This window comes from Lichenostomus cassidix, chromosome 1Aa (genome assembly GCF_008360975.1).
Source record: "Lichenostomus cassidix isolate B80296 chromosome 1Aa, HeHo_3.0, whole genome shotgun sequence".
In the NCBI taxonomy this organism is placed as follows: domain Eukaryota; kingdom Metazoa; phylum Chordata; class Aves; order Passeriformes; family Meliphagidae; genus Lichenostomus; species Lichenostomus cassidix.
In genome coordinates, this window is record NC_139480.1 from 36,455,482 (window position 1) to 36,470,172 (window position 14,691).

The 14,691-nt window shown below is 37.6% G+C and overlaps 1 protein-coding gene across 9 annotated transcripts in view; it reads right to left on the reverse strand.

Annotated features, from left to right (window-relative positions):
• Nucleotides 1-14,691, reverse strand: part of OSBPL8 (oxysterol binding protein like 8) — an 83,128-nt gene that overhangs the window by 41,534 nt on the left and 26,903 nt on the right. For 3 of the 9 annotated variants that reach the window (XM_085045263.1, XM_085045294.1, XM_085045273.1), the window contains exons 2-4: nt 13,342-13,444; nt 7,975-8,011; nt 4,044-4,178 (exon numbers count right to left, since the gene is read on the reverse strand). In XM_085045263.1, coding sequence (XP_084901389.1) covers nt 4,044-4,178; nt 7,975-8,011; nt 13,342-13,383 — 214 coding nt within the window. In that variant the 5' untranslated portion in view covers nt 13,384-13,444. Of the gene's footprint in view, nt 1-4,043; nt 4,179-4,924; nt 5,018-7,974; nt 8,012-13,341; nt 13,445-14,691 lie in introns of all 9 variants that reach the window. The other 6 variants (XM_085045304.1, XM_085045311.1, XM_085045318.1 and 3 more) reach the window with 5 other exon arrangements.

The following is a 14,691-nucleotide window of genomic DNA, read 5'->3' on the forward strand; positions in this document are numbered from 1 at the left end:
TCAGTAACATCTGAGTCTGACATTTTCTGGGTCATTAAGGCTGCAAAGGGCATCCCTTCAACAGCTAGTAACTGTTCCTTAGGACCTACTGCTTGAAAACGCCTAGTCTTCACTTTCTGTCTTCTATCACATACAAGAATAGTCAAATTTGTATTTTCTCCAAAAATGCGGCATCCTGTGGATTAAAATCCAAGCACTATCATATCCCTTAAATGTTTCTTCTGGAGTTGTTTAAGTACAAGCTCAGCACAGCCAAAAATGCCCCCACTCTTCCCCAAATGTTAATTTTTTAACTGCAATAAAATAATTTTGTAAATTATTCCTTTTAGTCACCCTTACACTAGGTTAGAAAAGGAAAAAATCCAAAACTAAGCTTAATAGAAGTTTAGTTGTTTGTTCATTAATAGTTAATAAAATTTTTAACCACTGAATGCAAACACAGAAAATGAGCTAAATTAGCATATTATCTGTGTGTCAACTGCTAGAGCTGAAAGATGATTTAGCAGTAATAACACCTATATGCACTTAAAAAAATATGGTCTTGGTGAGTTGGCAAGGTCATGCTGCCCACTAGAGCCTAAAGACACACCATCCCACAAAGTTTTACAGATAAAGCTTACTCCTCAAGTTTATTAAAGTTTCCGTCAAAAGGCTACTGAATTATTTAGGTCCAATTCCAAGTCTGACAAGTCTAAATAAAATATTGAGCAAAAAACATAGCATAATCATTTAGCATGTTCAACACACATTAGTTGTAGCATTATGACCAGGACTAGCTTATTCTGATGCTCTAGTTAACTACTTGATGGGCAAGGCAGGAATAAATAAATCCACAAAACCTAAAATTAAAAGCTCATCTCAGGATCAATGCCACATATGGCCGAGTTAGTGTTTCACCACTAAAATTCTGAACTTTCTACATAAGCAGGTTAAAATCATTCAGAAAAAATCTCCATCATCCCTTTTTTTTGTACATTTTCCATCAAACAACCTTGCTGAAGCTTTCTATGGAAGTGTCTGACCTCCACACCTATGCATGTGTCTGTAGCCTCACATGTTAGCTACTTCAGCCTCAGCATAAAGGAGACAGTAACTTCAAGGATCCTAAAAATACTTTGTAAACCAATACAAAGATTATATAGAAGAGTGACATTTTAAATAGACCTTTCCTGAACAAACACTAGACAAGGCTGCCAGATCAAAGTGTGCTCTACATTTGTACAATAAATCTGTATTGGACTCCAAGAAGACTCCCATCCCTGGCTCAGACAACATACTAAGTTCCATCTCAACAAGAGTGACAGGACTGAGGAAGAAGGAAGACATGTCTTAAAGTAAAAAACCAAATATAGGAAAATACAAGCTTTCTGAAATCCAGAGCTATGCTCACAAATGAAAACACAATATTTATAGCCCGGAACACCTAAAATGATAAAATACATACCACTTACAACTTTACATTGACATATTACCTGATTCCCTTTGTTCCAAATAGGAAATCAGTGGCTCAAACTGATGCTAAATGTTTACCTCCGCTCCTTCATGTTAAGACTTGCGCAGTTTTAACCATATTTGTAACACTTGTCATTAAGACCTTACATAAAACACAAGCAGAAGCTTGTTCCAGCAGATTTTCCAAGAAATGGTCACTGAGCATGCCTGTCCCTAGACAGCTGCTGGACAGCCAAAGAACACAGCACGCATGGTGGTTTTGTTGCTAACACCAAAGTTAGTGCTGGTTGTTGCAGGGACTGCCCCATCACAGGCTTTGTTTCATTCCAACTCATCTGGTTTTGAACCACAAGTTCCATACCAAATTGGCCTTACAACACAGGTGCTTTTATTGAGGGAGCAGGAAACACAACCTAGGTTAAGAGTAGCATTCCAAGACATCCACCTGCCCAGCAGCAAAAGCTAAGTATCCATGTCACAATTCTCCCTTATATACATTAAATCAGTTCTTTGTAGATATGTATCATACATTTTTCTGCTTAGATTCTCTGTTATCCCATGCCTAGCATGATTTTGAATAGTTTACTGACATTACCCATCTCCTAAGGATAACTTCAGGTGTCAGGGACTACAAGTATTTCCATTTAGTTCCTAGTAAGCAACTTTGAATTCTGCATCTAAACATATTTCATTATACCATACTACAGGCCCATTGTAAAGACCTTTGTTAAATGGATTTCAGTTACAACAGTCAGCCTCAAGTACTCCATCACGTTAAGTTCTCTTCTACTTCATATTTTTCAGGCTTTCACAGCATCTCTTTTTCACCAATGTCATAAGCTCACTATTTTCTTCAGCACTGTAACTTTGCCACATGAGTAACTACCATTGAATATTCACTCAAATTTTTACCCACTCCATAAAAATCACCTCCCAAGCTAGAGATAGGCTGCAAGCCAGTAACTGTGGGCTGCTGAAGCCTAGCCCACATTGTACTGTTTCTCTACTGAAATTGAATGCAAGCCAAACTTCTTGTTTCATTAAAGTATAGCCTTGTTTCTAGTAGTGCTCCTGGAAAACTAAGCCAGTGATGATTGATGCTAAAAAACACACAAACACATTTAACCAGCTTAAATTCACTTATATAAGCTCTGAAATATTCAGAAGAAGAAGAAATCCAGACAGAAAACAGAAAACATAAAACATTTGCTAGGAGCTTGATGTAGGACAATCAAGTCTTAGTGCTTTTCAAGCCCATTTAAATGATTTTCCTATGAAAAATACAACAGTTTGACTTTATAAATTAGTGGGAACAGCAACATTAAAAAGAAGAATTTATTAGAATATTCAAATGCACTTACATAACTCCAGCATTTGTCTAGTAAGGGATACAACACAGTACATACAGCAAATAACCAAAAGTTCTTTCAACATAATAAAAATTACAAACAAGTTATATTTACATTATACAGAAAATATTTCCAGACTAAGCATAACACAAGCCAGAGAATGTCAAGTGCTGTTCCAGTGAGATAACACCAGCAATTAGAAAATATATCTGAGCTAGCTGTGTGCAGTACCAAAAATACCACCATAACTTTTAAATACACTAAAATACTACCAGATTCAGAACAGTAACAACTGTCTTTGGTTTCAAAGTTTTTTCTTATCTAAATAGTACTGAATGGGAAAACAGGAAAATGATTCAGAGTTACCTGAGACACTAACACCATTGCTTTGACAAAGCAAGCTACACAAGTTAAGGACACTCATACCAAAACCAGTAAAAAATACAAATCCATGTAAGGAACACTACTCATGAAAAAATCTAAAGGAAGCACAGATGATTAGCATGGCTGCCAACAATAAAAGGGGAGAGAATATTACTTTTAAAAGCCTGAAGTTTTCACTACGAACTTCACACACCCCAAGAAAGATGTCTAATGATTTCCTAGGCAATAAGACAATGCAAGCAGTCTCAGATGCAAGTAAGCACAAGGACAGCAACTATTGCTTGTTTTTTTATTTCTTGAATAGACTATCAACATGTCAGGTCTACCAATGAGTTTCACTTTTCATCCAGTCAATTCACATGGCGCCACAGAGAGTTTGTTTTCAATAGGTTTAGCAAGGCAGAGGAACCATTTGAAACCTGTCAGAAAGTAGTGTTGAGACTTCCTTTTTTTTCCTTTTTCTAAAGAGAAGGATCTTTCAGTAGAAGTGATTGTTCAAATACCTTTCCACAAAAGTTACATTTACAGTATATCATAACACTCCTGCATAAAGACACAAATACTGAGAAAAGAACGTTACAGGACTACACACAAATAATCATTTACCATCATGTGGACTGTTCTCCCATCAAAGAAATCATAGCATGCTTTAATAAACTACTGCATCATGTAAGGCATTTTTTTCCTGTTTCTGATTAACACATAAAGATACAAATAATTAAATACAAAATTTCAATATGCTTTCTTCCTTACTTCTTTATTATAAAATGCAGTGATTTTGAACCAACATTTAGAACAGAGAATTAATGTCAGAATTTAAGTTCTTTAAAACATCTGTTAAAAATAACTTTGTCTTACCGTGACTATGGACAGTTCCTGGGCTGAGAGATGGTTGGAGTACCTCTTTGGTTGGAGTAAAATAGGCTTCTTTCCCCTGGTGCTGGTTCATTTTTCCTGGAGTTACAGGCTGTTCATCACTGTTTGTTACCACTGCTGAAATACAAAATAGATGCTCATTGAATGATGTTATGTGCTTGTGCATAGATTTCCATTAGGAACTTCACTGCTATTTATGAAACTGGTATTCAACTGCTCTCGTCAGAAACATTTCATTCTAGAAAATGAAGTTTTCAAACCAGAGATTTGCTTTTGAGAGGATGGCAGAAAGAAGCCAATAACATTGGTCTAAGACACAAGGCAGAAGATGAAAACAAAAACTAGCATGCATTTGGAAAGGCTGATACTGAATACAGATACAGCATTGAGCTGTTGCTTATCTGCTGAAATCCTTTCTTTGCCACTTTGGTCATAGCTTTTGGTTTAACTAGCCACAACTCAGCCAACCTATGAAACAGCTTGCCAGATCAAGCTGTGCCAACATCCCAGAAAGCTAAGATGAATGTCTGTGCATACATCTCAAGAAACAGTTCTTAGCAATAAAGATCATGTACAAATTCTGTCAAGGCAAAGGCTTAAAGCAGAAGAGTTATTTTCCTTGAACCTCATCAGTCTGAAAGACTTGTGTGGTGTCTTCTTACCTATTTCTAAGATCACCTGGCCAGCCATCCTGTTTTGTAGTTTCTGTACATTCCTTAAGCTGCACAAAACAAAACTGTATCTTTTTTCGTAGTGAAAGAATGACTGACTCTGTAACACCTGTCACGTAAAAGCAGATATACTGACAAAGTGTTCAAAGAGGGAAACAAGCAATATTTACTAAAGAAAAGACTGGAACTTACAACACTGATGATTTTAAGAGTTCCCAAGCTTTCCTTAAAAGTTCAGCAGAAGATTTGAGTCAAACCAAACAAGTTCTATTCTCTGGATGGACTCTGCAAAGTACAAAGGCCTTCTTAGCTTTATCACTACTATTACTACAGAGGTGGAAACATTTTGCAGCAAAACCTGGAATGAACACAAAGCAGTAGGAAAAAATAAAAAGGTGCTTGAGTGTCCAGAGAAGGACAAGGAAGACAGTGTAGGGTCTGGAACACAAGTCTGATGAGGGTGGCTGAGGGAGCTGGGGTTGTTTAGCCTGGAGAACAGGGGATTCAGAGCAGACCTTATTGCCCTCTACAAATATCTGAACGGTAGCTTCTCCAACATAACAAGCGACAGGACAAGAGGAAACAGCCTCAAGCTGTGGCATGAGAGCTTTATATTGGATATTAGAAAAATTTCTTCTAAAAGGGTTCTCAAGCATTGGAACAGGCTGCCCAGAGAAGTGTCACCAATCCTGGAGGTATTTAAAAGATGTGTAGATGTGGCACTTGGGGACATGGTTTAGTGGTGGACTTGGCAATGTCTAGTTAACAGTTGGACTTGACGATCCTTTAAGGCGCTTTCCATCCCAAATGACTCTATGAAGAATGCAAGGATTGCAGTACACCCACCAGTATTATTTTTCTACATCAGATAAACCATCTAAAGCTCTTCTCCAGACAAACTATACTCTATGTGAACTGCTGCTGAGGAAAAATACGTGAGGAAATGGACAACAGAGGCAATGAGCTCATTTTGCCAGTCCAGAATTCAAGTCTATCAGTGCCATAAAGCTGGTATATCAAAGTAGTGTCTGATTTTGCTCTTCTTGTGGCACCAACCTAGCCGTTTGTTTGCAACTACAAAACTAGGTACCAAACTAGCTGTTTGCTTGCAATTGTTCTGCAACTACAGGTAAGGGAAAGGGGGGAGCAGAGCAGTTGCTGAAGTCTTGAGAAGGGACTGTACCACAAAAGGTCTGGCATGTGAAAATAAAAGGGATGAAAGAAAACAGCTGCTTCACAGGTTTGCACAAAATGGGTTGCTGCAAGGAGAGAGCTATACTTGTTTTAAAGGTTTAAGGGGTACAGTGCACTGAAGTTGGACCAACTTGCAGCCAACTAGCTACAAACTCCTTTTGATGAGACACTGACCACTTAGCTTCCACAGGAATGGGATTTCTCAGCACACTGTGCTCTGCAGGCCCCCCTGCCAGCCCCCATGCCACTGCAGCAGGTGACACCGTGGGCTCCAAAGCAGGAACTGCACTGGCAACCCTCTCCCGAGTGACCTATGCAGAAGGCTTGTTTCTGAGTGGGCAGCATGCAGCACTGCTAACTTTCTTTTAAGCATTAAGCTTTGGGAATTCCAAAGGTTTCTTTAAGCTGTCACAATGCAATGATTTCTCAGGCAGTACTTGCCAGTAACCTGGAGCATAAGCAAGCTCTGCATGCTACTAAAGCATGAGCTACATTCAGCAATGGTGACTCAGTCATACTAACAGGACAACAAGCTTCAAGCTCATTGTTAAACCCATATTCCTTCATTAGGAGTCAATTAGGTCCTGCAACAACTCATAGCTTTGTCAGAAAGGCTCTTTTCCTACAAAACAGAGTTTATGTAACACCTAATATAGAATACCTTGCGGCAAGAACTTCGCATGCCTGAGCATTCAACATGAACTTCTTAAACCAAGTGGGTTTTGGAGAAATTCCATCTATAAAGCTGAAGAATGATTGGCAGGAGAGTTTTTAAATCTCCTTTTTATACAAAGAATCATAAAAGTGCTAAACAAATGCAAATAAATCAGCTAAGAACATCACTATTTATCCACACCATAGCAGCCACAAGGAGGAAGTTGTCCCCCTCTCCTGCAAAATGCCTCATCCTAATGTTTGCTCTGAGGTGAGGGAGAAGGCAAGAAATTATTTTAGAGAAGAAACATCAAATAGTAAATATCAAAGCCTCCTTGTGACTCTTCAGAGGGCACATTTCAATACCAACTGCTTAGAGTTGAGAATACATACTTTGTTCATGTTCATCATACTGGTCATCAAATTACTAATATAAAAGTTTGCCAGTACAATTCATGCATTAGAAGAAACATAAATTGGGGTCTTTACAGACAATTTATTTCAAATAAAGCTATGAAAAAGAAAACCTGCAGTGTCAGATTCAAAGCTCTGTTTCTATAATGAGCCTGTGAAAGTGCCTACACCCTTGAAAATAGCACAAGGACATCATATACAGCAAGAGGTTTATTATGATTCAATTCAGCATTGTTTTTCATGTCTAAAATAAGCCATATCGGCTAAAACCACAGCTACAGCACAGATTTCTCATAAAAAAAGAAAAGAAACAATTTGTGCCTGCACCTTTCTTTTTCCAATGTAACACAAACTCTTAACCCCAGGCAAAATTATTCTGCCCATCATGCTATCATACTAATGCCCACAAACCAATGGCACCAGCAAGTCTTTGGCTGCATGTAAGCACATTATACATCTGAAGTTTTCCCCTAGCACCTCACCAGATCCAGTCCTGAAGTATTACAGCATATATACCTGTTCAGTTCTGAATATGTAAAATTACTGAAATTAGGTGAACCACACACAGCACTATAAACAGACAAGCTCAAAAATAGAAAACTGTTTCTGAACTATTATTTCCATATCTTGTACTGTCAATACTACAACAGCATTTGAAAATTTAATTTCAAACTGATAAAAATCCTCTTCTCTTCCAGATAAATAATAGAAAATATTTTTATTTTTTTCCTGGCCATGACTGGGAGAGGCAAAGAATAAACATTTCCCACTAAAAAAAGTAAAAGCTGAAGTAGGGAAACATTTGGATAAGTGGTATACCAGGCAAAATACTTTTCCAACAGCAAGTTTTCATTGCACTTCAACTTCTCAATTATAGCACAGAAGAAAACCTCATATTTATCCCAGCACCTATATGCAAAGATACATGCTAATTACTATGAACACATGTGCAAACAATGTTGGAGAGAGGAGTCACTTACTTGATGATCCAGGAGAGTCTCTGCTATCACCATGATGCTGTGTACATATACAATTGAGGAATGAAGAACACCAAACATAAAAATCCAGGCCAGGAAGAAACAAGTGCACAAAAAGCAGCGGGAAAGAAGGACAATGAAAACAGTGTTAGTTCATAACTAAAATACAACATGCACCTCAGTGCCAAAGGCAAGACCTCAAGAGACTCAGCAGTTCAGAAAAGTTGAAGCAACAAATCTGACAAATATGCTTATAGAAAAGCCATTATTAGAAGCCATCATTAGTAAACGGTAACTGCCTCAACCACCTCTGAGTGGAAACTCTCCAGCAGCAATTTATTGCTCGTATGACTTGATACACAGCATTTTTAAAGAAACTTTAAGCTGGAATGGTTTCAAAAGACTGAAGCTGTAAAGAAAGCTGAAATAACACAGAGTTTGTTTCCAAAACCACTCCACTTTCAGAAAAGTGTTTTGAAAGGCAAAAAAACCTTTAAAGCCATCAGTAATGTGCAAGCACCTACCAAGGCTAGACTCAAGGCTAACTGCTTTTGAGTACAAACACAAACTTAGAAGCCACAGATTCAGTTCATCTACAAACACGTGTAACATTTGAAATTGCTTAGGATGCAAGACAAACAGTGCAGTTTTAAATTTAAGAGGATATTTTATATCTATATACTTCCATAGAACCAAGTTGAATAAAAAAATCATTCCTTTCCCACTGAATGCATCAAATACAGGCACTAAAGGATGGTAACTACACAGTAATAGCCTGTACTCCTTTCTGATATTTGATCTGGAATCTTTTTTAAATCCTTGCTAACCAAGACCACAATCAAAGCTAAGATCCCACTGTGCTCAGCCACGTACAGATGTAAGGCAAATTCCATGTATGTCTTAAAGGATTTACTACACTTGAAATCTGTGAATAATAGAAAAGGAGAAAACAAGAATACTGATCAGCATGAACATTTTCTCCTTAAAAATAAAATAAATCCAAGCATGACAGATCTTCTTTATCCAAAATAAAAACTTTGTGCTCCATCAAGTAGAGAAATCCTTAGTGTGCTTTAAAGAGGATTCAATCTTGCCTCTCTTATCAGGACTTAACAGCAGGAAATGTAGAAAAGAAAAATCATAATCAAAATCTTTGCAAGAAGGAGTCTTGTCCTGCACTCCTGATATCAAAACACAGATTTATTTTTCATCCCTCACATCTGCCTAAGGTTGTCAAATTGTAAACTGACAGTGCAACGTGCAAATGTGAAGTAATGCAATGAATATGCAGCAATTGCAGTACACATCATTGGAAAGGTGAAGGAACCCTTCTTTCATAATTCTGGACTTTCTGGAACAGGACTTGATTAAACAGGAAAAGCTGAAATAAAATGTAAGCACAGCAAATAACCTTCTGTTCCTGCCAGAGACTAAATTCAGGTCAAAGAGTGAAACCCGTGAACTTACCAGACAGGTTTGGGTAATAGTACATGAAAAGTATTCAAGAATTCAGTGGCTTTCAAGGCAAAGTGTTTATTCTTAATGTATAGATAACGTACTGCAGACGAGGAAACAATTTCTGTTCAGACTGGAACTGTCCTACACTGTGCTGATTTTAGATTCAAGAGAATAGTGGCCAACAAGAGAACAAGAAGCCTGCAGAAACTGTACAGAGATCCAGGAACTGAATGAAGGACTGGGAGCACTGCTACTCAGCACTGGGCTGCTTTATTTCTCACTGGGAGTTGGAAAGCAAGAGAACAGAACTGGAAAACACATTTGTACACACACACATAGGATCAGAAGTATCTGAGACTCAAGATGTTCACTTGCAGTGTTTTACTTACGTGTGGAAGAAATAAGAGTGAAAAGGCAGCACAGCAGCTCCTGTCTCACTGCCTGCCTCGCAAGCAGCCCTGGCCAAGATACAACATGACACCAGAGAGCAGGGCAACCCGTCACCCGAGATGATGATGCAGGGGCTTCTCATGTAAATATTTTAGCACTGCATGGTTAATCCTATGAACTGGTACAAACAGCTCCTATGCCAGAGGCTGAAACACAAGCCTGTCTAACTCTGTCCTTGATCTTCTCCAATAGACATTTTGTTTACACACCACACTGCCTCTGTTGCTGGTCAACCTCAGGTATTTGGGTCTGTCTGTTTACCTAAAACCTGTAGAATGCAAATTTCTGAACACTGGTGCGAGATGTTAATGTAGCAAAATGAGACTGTTTTGGCCAAAATGACCTCTCTATTTTCCAATGGCACCTCCATCATCTGAAATTCATGTTGCTGCAGACTGGGATTCTGAACCACTAAGGGACCAAAACATATCAGTTTTGCTGCTTCAGTGTTTGCTCTGAAAAGAAGGCTCTCAGGACAAGCCTGTCCATCACTGCCCACAAGTCTTATTCTAAATATATAAAATTAAGAGAAACATACACATTTCCAGAGGCAGAGCCTACCCTTATTTTCACATTATATAACTGATGACTTTAATTAAAGATTACAGAACAACTCCATTGACAGTTTCTCAACACTATGTGATTGATTTAGCTTCTACAGATGCACAATTACTTTAAAATGTTGCTACCAAAATACACAAAGACTGGTTCTCTTCCCACTAAAGTTCTTGACTGACTTGGAATTAAAACCAGCACTATAAACCCTGCAATATAAAGCATTATGAGATAGCAGCTATAATTGTTTTTATACAAAGGCAGCTCACGTGCTTCAAAAAGCATTATTAGATGTTCATTTCTGAGAAATAAAGCCTATAACAACTGCTACTAAACTTTAATTTATATCTGCCAAGTTCTCCTAAGAATCAAAATCCTTTTCCTGTTGAGCATTAAGGTAAAAGCAAAAGCATATGTCACACTAACATGTCTGAATCGCATACTACAAAAGGTTTTTAAAAAGACTTACTAGTCTTACAATCAAAGCATACAGGTAAATTTTTTAATAGAGTTTAACTAAGTTTGAGGTTTTTCTCTTGCTGAAGACAGACTTTCCCTGCAGGCAGTCTCTGCGTAAATCATTAATGTGTAAATCATTAAGATTAATCCAGTTACATTTAAATTCAGGACCACTGACCCAACCTACAAATCTGATCAGTAAAAAGGACCTTTATTCTGTGATTCAAGGAAAAAAGGTATTTTTATGTCGGTTGATATATTAAGAAGCAAGGACTGACACTGACAAGTTATATCACAGGCAAATTATTTATTAAATCCATGTTTTAGCAAAAATTAGAAATTACTAAAAATTACTGAAAAAATAATTTCAAAAAAGAATGGTTTATACTGTACATTTCCATGTAATGTTCTAAGTTCTGGGGCAATGGAAGTTGTTTAAATTGTTTTATAGGAAAACAGACAAAAACTGTTCTCAAACAAGAACTCAAACCAAAGCATCTATTATTTTGCACTGTTTTAATGGTGTCAGAATACAAAAATAGTTTGCTGAGCTGTCACAGCCTCTGTCTTCAAATTTATATTCAGTACATATCAACCTAATTCACAGACAAGAAGAGCATTTTCTCCCTATACTGATTCTGGAAAGCAGCAAGACTTTTCTTACTATTCTGATTCTGGAAAGACCACAGCATTATGGTCTGTGATCTCCTCCTCTGTTTTTCTTTTACATGAAGCCAAAAAAGCCCCTTAGAAAGCTGACACCTCTCAAAAAAGCTTTTTCAGATACCTCCTAGAAACATCCCAAAGAACTTAAAACAGTGGAGAAAACCATTGATCAGTATTCCTCAGGCACATTGCAACTCATGTATTTCATTAATTTTATCATGACACTGGAACTTTTAAAAAGCCAAACAAACAGATTGCAATTAAAAGTCAGGAATACTGAAAATTTTTAAACATGATTTCAAAAAACTAAAATGTCTGGAAAGTGTCAGAATTTGCATCGACAAAAGGTCTTCAAATTTATGGGTCAATCTGTCTTAAATACATATGGCAGTTTTAATATTGAATTTTCACCTTTTTTTACTATGGTGCTCTTAATACCTGTAGTGCAACACACCAAACTTGACATTGTAACTGCATTTAAGACAATTATCCCCCTAGCTGACATTTTGGAAAGAAATGCTTAAAGAGCCTATTACAATATACCATCAGTTAAAAAAAAATTATTCTGAGATGGCACTTAAGAAGAACATAGGATGAAAGGTAATCTATCTTTACACTTAGCATTCTTCTAAAGGAGTCTTGGTAAAACACACAGAGACTCATTTTGAGACACCTGCTTAAGATCATGCTATTCTGAAGACATATCACAAAAAGAAAAGTAGCACATTTGAGTTTACTTTGAAGTGTTTTGTAAGCTGGCACTTTTTTATATATTTTGAGAGAACAAGGAGCATAGCAACTGAACTGACAGTATTTTTTGAATAATGAAAATAATAAAAATGAATATTGAATAATGAAAATTTTGAAAAATGAAAATATCCTACTGCACAGTTGATACTCATAGTATATTTGCATCTGAGATACAGATGTACTGGCCATGCAGAACACCAATGGATTTGTTTACTACAGGAAAAAGCCAAGGATTTTCTTAATTAACTGCAAAAGTTTGTCTCCAAGTTCATCACTTAAGATAAAAACAGTAATAAAACACTTGATCAAATTAATGGCTCCATAAAGTAGTTGACCATCACAAATAAAGTTTGTCACCAACAAGGTGTTGAACTTGACCTTAACCTCAGTTACAGAAAACATATCCTATTTTGCCTTTGGGAGGCAGTGCTTTAGAAACTAAAAAACATTTCCTGCTTCAGCTATTAGAGTGCTTCTACATACTGCAGCTTGTGGAAAAAATAAATTCTTGAATAATTTCAATATTTATGATGATAATGAAGCATGATAGTACCCATTAGCTGCTTCTGTTTCTAAACTGTGCTTAGAAAAGAGCTTCACTGCTTCAGAAATTTTATAATCAGTACAGATTATCAAATCTTATACCTCAGATTACTGATAGCATATAGTTATCAATCCTTTTGCCTTTTCTGCTCCTCATTCCACCATGAAATACATTACTTTTTCTACTGTCCATAGTCACTAACTAGGCAAGTACCAACTAGACTGAGAGGAATACCTTTTTCCTTTGGGACTCTGAGACAAAATCCAAAAATCAAATCAAATCCAAAATCCAAATGTTTTTTGACATTCAGCCTTCTTGACATGAGACTCTAGTAAATTATACATGATACTCCATAATATTCCCAATGCATTCCCCAGGAAAGTACTAATTTAAAATGAAAGTGAACAGATTCAAGCCATTTAACCCTCTCCCTGCAAAAGCATCTTCACACTCATCTCATTACACAAAGGCACACTTAAGTTACTCACTGATAATCTATCCAGTTCCCCATCAACTGGAACATTCGCCATGTTGAAAGGGCTGTTCTCTGTCTCTACCTGTTAGAGTTCTTCCATCCTGCTACTCGAGATCCTAGAGAGGAAAAGAAAAACAAAATAATTTAATTCTAAGGGCTGAAATCCATTAGAAAGCTACACTTTCTCTCCCCTAAGTTTTAAGAGAGTAAATAGTCTTATACTGCAACCTTTGCATTTTACAGTTTCTTGCAAAATATGGACATTTACCCACAGAAATCAACTTGGGAATGGAGAGAATAGTTTTAAATAAAATGGCCAAAACAAAAAACTACTCACAGAGGCAAGCATTTACTTTTACAAATACGGAAGAATTATGCAAAAAAAAAAAAAAAAAAAGAAACCCACAGGTTTTGCCCTGTATTTCCCGTTGTTCCAGAGTTCCCAGCAGCACAGCACTCCCACCCCACAGGCGCGTGAAAGCAAGCTGTTTGGGTACAAAACAAAGCAATTCTGGAGCAGTCAGAGTTGAGGGCTTCCCAGCATAACTCCAGAAACAGCCACATATTGCTCTGTGGAACCCAAACACAGAAATTAAACAGCATGTGCAAGCCAGCACCCTCTTCGGCACAGCGGGCACTTATCTGGGGGTCACCACACACAGCCAGAAAGCAATGCCTCATTCTCTAAGCATTTCTTATTTACTTTTTTTTGCAAGAGCATGAAACCCACAATCTTAGTATTCTCAGCATATCTGAAGTCATCAGTGAGACAAGCACGCACTCTGGAATCAAGCCAAACTTGGTGGAAAAAAAAGTGCTTTAATTGATGTGTTCAGCGGGTTTCAGGAGAGATACAGATCAAACTGGGATGCCTACTGAGATGTCCAGCTACAGCCCATTGCTCTGCCTCTTTCTCCAAGGCCTCCATCAGGCAAGACAGTGGCGGATGAGGAGGCTGTGTGCTTACCTGTTCAAAACAGTACAGCCAGCATAGTGCAGGGAGAAAACCCTGTGGTCCCACCTCCCACTCTGCCTTTCCAGCCAGCCACAGCAAGTGTTAGATCAGAGAATTAGCCCAAGGACAGTTTTTTCCTTTTGTCTTGGGTGGGGTGAGGGGGCAGGAAGCAGCTAAATGACAAACTCGATTGCTAAACCAACATTTGTGCAAGAGCAGGGGTAGAATGGAGATGGTGATTTTTTTTTTTTTTTTTTTTACACTACGATGTTAGCATACTGTGCTTAATCTATGCATCAAGCTATGGCAAGATTTAGCAAAAACAGGATAAGTGAAGACAGAAGGGCGAGATGGGAAGAATCATCACAGTCCCTCCAGGGAGCCTGAGGAGTATCCTGGGCGCAGGAG